General features: G+C 53.7%; 1 protein-coding gene across 1 annotated transcript; it reads right to left on the bottom strand.

The window, feature by feature from the left end:
- LOC118565630 (histone H2B 1/2) lies at positions 1–1509 on the bottom strand. Its single transcript, XM_036146061.1, has one exon. The coding sequence runs from the start codon at positions 1463–1465 to the stop codon at positions 1091–1093; it is 375 nt and encodes a 124-aa protein (XP_036001954.1). The 5' UTR covers positions 1466–1509; the 3' UTR covers positions 1–1090.
- Positions 1510–6991: the final 5482 nt, after the last annotated feature.

The following is a 6991-nucleotide window of genomic DNA, read 5'->3' as shown; positions in this document are numbered from 1 at the left end:
GCGCTTTCTGCGTTGACACACAGATATGGTGAGATTATAAAAACCCTCATCAAAATATCCCTGAACAGTGACAGAAAAGAAAAGAGGAGCGTAGTGAAGCAATTGGCTCAAGAATGCCATAAGCAAATGTTCTTTCATTTATTTGGTCAGCATGCAAACCAAAGATTCTTGAGTGCATAAACGCTGCTTCACAGCTCCTGCAAGTCACAGACGTTACACATTACACCCAGATGGGACCGTCTCGTTGCAGAGAAACAAGCTCAGGGCTCCCATCGATTTTAGCGTTATGGTGAGTTAAAATTCACACACTTTTTTGGTGTGTCTGTAGTGACAGCGTGTTTAAACATTGCCATAGTGACCAGTCAGAGCGTTAGGGCTTTGGTGTCCGACAGAGGGAGTGAGAGAGGAGGAGACAACTTTATTTCAACTGTTTGAAAACATTCATGTGTTCATAGTGTTTTATAATAGTTTAAAAAAAAAAAAAACTCAACTGATTCTTCTTGTCCACAATATTCACATCTACCTGAAATACGACTTCCAATTTTGAATAGTGGGTCATTTAATCCATTATGTCCAAATCCAAGTCTTGAAATAACTATTCTCTGCTTTCCGTTAAATCATACAACCCACTTTTTCCCACTCTTCGTCCCATTGCTTTTGTCACTTTTCCTTCAGTCTCCATTTAATGATACTCTTAATTCTATTTTTGATGCCGCCTTAGTCTTATCTGCAATTTAACTTGCTTTAATTCCTATATGTGCTGGTACCCACACAAATGTAACAATATTGGAATAACACACTTCCAAATGCCTAATCATGTAAATGTTGTATACCAGTTAACCTGAACAGAAATGATCTTAATGGTTTCACTTCCCCTATCATTGCCAAGATAGCAATATTGCTAGTATTTCTATATGTACACTAACATTAGCCCACTATCATTGATTTCTGGAACACTGAAATGCAATATCTAGCCTAGCATACACAGTGATAGACAATTAGAGATTGTCTAATTGTGTAATCATTGCTTTCCAGCAGTAGTGGGTGGCCCTGAAAAGGGCCTTTGTTGTGCAGCTAGTAAACAGCTTGTCTACTTGGAGCTGGTGTACTTGGTGACGGCCTTGGTGCCCTCAGACACGGCGTGCTTGGCCAGCTCACCGGGCAGCAGGAGGCGCACAGCGGTCTGGATCTCCCTGGAGGTGATGGTGGAGCGCTTGTTGTAGTGAGCCAGACGAGACGCCTCGGAGGCGATGCGCTCAAAGATGTCGTTGACGAACGAGTTCATGATGCTCATGGCCTTGGACGAGATGCCCGTGTCGGGATGCACCTGCTTCAGCACCTTGTACACGTAGATGGCGTAGCTCTCCTTCCTGGTCTTTCTCTTCTTCTTGCCTCCTTTGCCGGCGGTCTTGGTCACCGCTTTCTTGGAGCCCTTCTTGGGCGCAGACTTAGCGGGTTCAGGCATGTTTCCTCACTGAGATGTCAGCAACGAATGAGCTGCTGTGGAGGCTGAGGCTGCTCTTATACAGCCAGCATGCAAATGTTCATGTGCTGTTCCCTGGCTCTGATTGGCTCAGTCGCTCAGTCGGGTCAAACTGTGAGCCTTTGAAAGGAAACCACGTGATTGTTTTTGAAATTTTGGCGCAAAGTGAGAGGGAAAGAAGCGGGAAGCCCTCGTGGCTCCTCTTTGTTCACAACCTTACTGCTCCTCATAGAACCTATTTTAAATAAAATTGTTCACCAGAGGCAACATAGATTGAAATTGAAGAGTCCTGACCTGCAGCACAACACACACATTTACTGCACATTTAAATGGTCTCTATTTTATGATTAGCACAGGGGTTGAAAAATATGGTTTTATTTTATTTTATGTTTTTATTCTGGAGATTCTCAGTTTAAAAATCAAGATGTTGGAATAGGACGGAAATAGCAACATTGTGAAAACGTAAAACAGTCAAGCTAACTGTGCAAACAGGACTGTTTTTACATGAAACAACACTTACGCGCCTTTAACAAGGGTGGAGGGTTTCACCGAACGGTGCTTCCCTCCTGTCCCTCCTCTAGAGGCCAGCCTCGCCTCCGTGTTTGGGGCCAAGACAAACAGGCTCGCTGGACAGCGACCTGTTCCCCCCGCTAAGCACGACCAGCTGACCGTGGGGTTTTCTGACCGGTCCCACCAGTGTGCCTCCCAGCTGGCCGCGGCGACTAACAACATCGCTCTCCTGGCCTTCGACTTGTCGAAGACGGCAGGAGAGCTGGATCTGCCGGACGAGGCAAAGAACCAGGTCTGCAGCTCCGCTGATGCCATCCTGAACCTCTGCGCGGCTTCGGCTGTCTGCTCTGCCCGCATCTCTGCCTGGCAGACGATGATTCAGCGGAACATCTGGCTCCACCAGTTCTCCTCCATCCCGGAGGATCTGAAAAAAGAGATGCTGGGGAGCCCTATCAGCCAGGATGCCCTGTTCGGGCCTCATTTTAAGTCGGCGCTGGAAAAGCTCCAGAAGACCGCCGAAGAATCGGAGACGCTTCGGGACCTGGTGCGGCCTCGCTCCGGCACCCGCGTCCCTCACTCCTCTGGTGGTTGGCGGGATCGCCGTAACCAGCGACAGGAGTTCAGGCGCTCCACGGCTCCTGGATTCTCCCGCTCCGCTCCTCCAGCAGCCTCCGCCTCCTCCCGGCACCAGCAGCCCTTCCCAGCGCGGCAGCCTGCGGCCCAGAGAGGCCGTCACCAGCCGAGAGGACAGAGGAGACAGCCCAAGAAATGACTTCTTGGGGGGAATGTGTGTGATTTTGGTGTTGTTAAATGTTCTGTAATAAAACACGAACTTCACTCTGAGGGCAAAATCCAAGCAGATTCCAGCCTTGCAGTGAGATCGGACGATCCCACAGCGGCTTCACACACATTCTCCACCCACGGTGAGCCGGTAGCCTCTAAACTTTCGTTTCAGACGCACCGTTACCTCACGAGTCCTGAGCGGAGTGTCCCTCCCACTCCAGCCGAGACAATCCCTGAGCGGCCTGAGCCCAGAGAAACTCTCTGCGGTCAGCCTAGGCTCACTGACGCTGCTGCTGCTCCTCTTCCTCACTCCTCACACCGTGGGAGCGGAGGAAAATCAGCACAACGGCAGCCAGCTGGTAAACGACGTTTTACCCACGCTGACGTCTCTGGTGGTGTAACGTCAGGTGGAACCGCTCTTTTAGAGCAACATGTTCCCAGAGAACCTCCCTGCGCTCAGCCAGAGCCCACCGGGTTCTCTGCTGATGTCTCCTTCTCTCCTCCTCACTCATCGCGCAGTAGGAGCGGAGCAGAGACCTCGCTGTCATCACAGCAGCCCGCTGTGAAGCGACGTGTTATCCACACCTCCTCACAGCTCGGCCCTGCTGCCCCTCAGAACCCTGAGGCGGGTCTGCAGGTTAAAGCCGTGGTTCGGGCTGACCCACAGCCCTTTCTGCTCGGGCCCCCCATGGGTTCCCCCCGGAGAATCTCCGAGGAGGACGGCGGCAGGGGCCCTAGCCTGGCTCGTAGCTACGAGCGCCACGGCGCAGCAGATCAATGCGCGCCCGCTCTCGGAGCGCTGCTCAGAGTGGCGGCGCGCATGTTCCCTGGACAGGTGGATGGACAGACTGATCAGCAGAGGCTACACGCTGCAGTTCCTGTCTCACCCTCCACGGTTCACAGGCATCGTGGAGACGGTTCTGGCCTCTCCAGAGCAGAGCGCTGCTCTCCTGTCGGAACTGCGGGAACTCCTGGAAAAAGACGTCATTTCCAGGGTTCCCCACGGGGAGGAAAACACGGGGTTCTACTCCCGTTATTTCCTGGTCCCGAAAAGAACGGGAGGAATGAGACCCATTCTCGATCTGTCCCTGTTCAACAAGACGATCGTGGAGAGACGGTTCCACATGCTGACAATCAGACAGCTGCTGGAGAACGTTCACCAGAACGACTGGTTCACCTCCATAGATCTGAAGGACGCATACTTCCATGTTCCCATCATCCCGAAACACAGGAAGTATCTGCGCTTCTCCTTCCAGGGGATTCCCTATCAGTACAACCGCCTGCCGTTCGGTTACTCTCTGGCCCCACGCACGTTCTCCAAATGCGTGGAAACGGCGCTGCAGCCGCTGCGCTCCGCAGGAATGAGAATCCTCTTTTATCTGGACGATCTGCTCTTGCTGGCTCGATCCAGAGAGGAAGCGGCGGTGCAGACCAGAGCTCTGGCCACACACCTGACAGAACTGGGCTTCTCCATAAACTGGGAGAAAAGTTCTGTCCTCCCGTCCCAGCTGATAGTGTATCTGGGCGTGGAGCTAAACTCGGCCACCATGAGAGCCCGACTCTCACAGCCCAGAGCAGACGCGCTGTCCGCGCTGCTCCGCCGGGTCAGACCTCACAGCACAGTGACAGCTCTGACCGTCATGCGGCTGCTGGGGATGATGTCAGCGGCCCAAGTGGTGGTTCCGCTGGGTCTGCTTCACATGAGGCGCCTGCAGAGATGGTTCACGCGCCTGCGCATAGACCCTGTGCGCCACAAGAGGCGGATGATTGCAGTCCCTCCGTCAGTGGCAGCCGACCTGGCCCACTGGGGAAACCCGCCCACTCTGTCAGAGGGAGTTCCCCTCAGCAGACCTACGTCACACGTCCCGGTGTTCACAGACGCGTCGCTGTCGGGCTGGGGAGGGACGTGTCTGTCCCAGGTAGTGGGAGACAAGTGGCCAGACCACACGTCTCTCCACATAAACGTGCTGGAGCTCCTCACGGTGCTGAAGGTGACTCAGCATTTCGCTCCCCTGCTGCGGGATCAGCATGTTCTGATCCACACCGACAACAGGGTCGCAGCGGCGTACATAAACCGGCAAGGCGGCGTGCGCTCAGCTCAGCTGCTGAACGTGGCCAGACGGCTGCTGTGCTGGGCACGCACCAACCTGCTCTCCATCAGAGCAGTTTACATCCCCGGTGTCCTGAACAGAGGAGCGGACATCATGTCCAGAGGAGGTCCTCGTCACGGAGACTGGACCCTCCACCACGACCTGATCTCTCAGATCTGGAGCAGGTTCGGCAGGCCAGCAGTGGACCTGTTCTCCACACGAGAGAACGCACAGTGTCAGCTGTGGTTCTCCCTGAGCCCGAAGGAGGATCCTCCTCTAGGAGTGGACGCCTTCGCTCATCCGTGGCCACAGACGCTCCTTTACGCCTTCCCTCCGGTTCCGCTGATACCGCGGCTCCTGGACCGGGTTCGCGGCGAACAGCATCGGGTGATTCTCATAGCCCCCGAGCGCACAGGAGCTCCGTGGTTCCCCAACCTGCAGCAGTTGCTGTCAGGCCGCCCGTGGCAGCTGCCGTGGAGGGAGGATGCGCTCCTCCAGGCAGGAGGAGCGATCAGGAGCTACCCGGAAATAGGCCAGCGTCTCTGGGCCTGGCCGCTGAACGGGAGCGCTTAGAGAGGCTCGGTCTTCCGCAAGAAGTCGTGCGCACCATTCAGGGCGCACGGGCCGCCTCTACAACAGCGCAATATGCGTCAAAATGGAAAGCTTTTGAGCGCTGGTGTGCGGAGAAAGGCGTGGATCCCATTTCATGTCCTCTAGCCTGCATATTGACGTTTCTCCAGCTGCTCATGGACAGGAATTTAGCCCTCAGCACAATTAAGACTTATACTGCGGCTATTTCCTCTTGTCATGAAGGTTTTGGTGACAGAACTGTCTTTAACCATCCTCTGACTAAGCGCTTCCTGAGAGGTGTACGCAGACACAGACCCGTGTCACGTCCACTGGTTCCTCAGTGGGATTTAGCGCTGGTTTTGCGCGCTTTGGTTAAAGCGCCTTTTGAGCCTTTAGATCAGGCTCCAATGAAACTGCTGTCATTGAAAACAGCTCTGCTGTTAGCGCTGACGTCTGCAAAGAGAGTGAGCGATCTGTCCGCCCTCTCTGTTGCTCCTTCCTGTCTCAGCGTACAGGGGGACGGCAGCTCAGCGGTGCTGCGTCCTATTCCTGCGTTCACACCCAAGAGCATTACAAGCTCTTTCAGATCGAGGGTGATAACTTTGAATGGCTTCTATCCTCCTCCTCACAGCTCTGAGGAGGAAGTCACGCGCCATCTCCTCTGTCCCGTGCGCGCGCTCTCGTGTTACGTGGCGCGCACGGCTGCATTGCGCCGCACAGAGCGCCTGTTTGTGCATTACAGAGACAATTCTGCAGGACAGCCTTTATCTGCGCAGCGCCTCTCACACTGGCTGTGTGAGGCTATTTCTCAGGCTTATGTTTCCTCTGGGTTTGAGCCTCCAGAGAAGCTCAGAGCTCACTCCACCAGAGGGATCTCCTCCTCCACAGCGCTGCATGGAGGAATGACAGTGGAAGACATCTGCACGGCAGCTTCCTGGTCATCTCCGTGCTCATTTATCAGGTTTTACCTGCGCGATGTCTCAGCTTTCTCCATGACTCATTCTGTTCTCAGAGTTCTGACAGAATGATCATTACGCTCATCTGGACAACCTCCTCCCACCTCAGTGGGAAAGGTTTATTCTCCAGTCCCATTTGGCGACCTCTGCTGTCTGCTGTTGATCTTCTCTCTCTGTGACCAGAGATGATGAAGACAAAAACGAGCAGGCATGTTTATGTTGCAGCATTATGGTTCAGCTGCTAATTGTTTCCTGCCCCTCTCAGGGGTTGTTCACCTGCTCCGTTCATTGTTAGACGGTTACAGTTTGTAACTTGTCCTCTTCGTCATTGGCAGCAGGTTTGGTTTCAACCTCTGCCCAGACCTCTGCGCTGTGGTGTGCACCACTACAGAGAGGATGACATCTCAATGACTGAAGAGTGTTATCTCTGCGAGCCTTTGGCTAGTTCTACGCAGCGTTAATGTTACAGTTCATAACCTTCGTTATCACTGTTCACAGACTCTGGTCTGTCATTCAGCCTCCGTCCTGAACAGAGAGGTTCCTCCTCTCGGTGGTTCAGCTGCGCATTGCGCTTCTGAGTGCGTAATTACGCACACTGG

This window comes from Fundulus heteroclitus, chromosome 14, assembly GCF_011125445.2.
Source record: "Fundulus heteroclitus isolate FHET01 chromosome 14, MU-UCD_Fhet_4.1, whole genome shotgun sequence".
Classification (NCBI taxonomy): domain Eukaryota; kingdom Metazoa; phylum Chordata; class Actinopteri; order Cyprinodontiformes; family Fundulidae; genus Fundulus; species Fundulus heteroclitus.
This window is presented reverse-complemented; position numbering and strand designations above follow the sequence as displayed.

What these genes read in the sequence shown, in the direction of transcription:
- LOC118565630 (XM_036146061.1), bottom strand. Translation starts at nt 1,465, where the DNA reads ATGCCTGAACCCGCTAAGTCTGCGCCCAAGAAGGGCTCCAAGAAAGCG.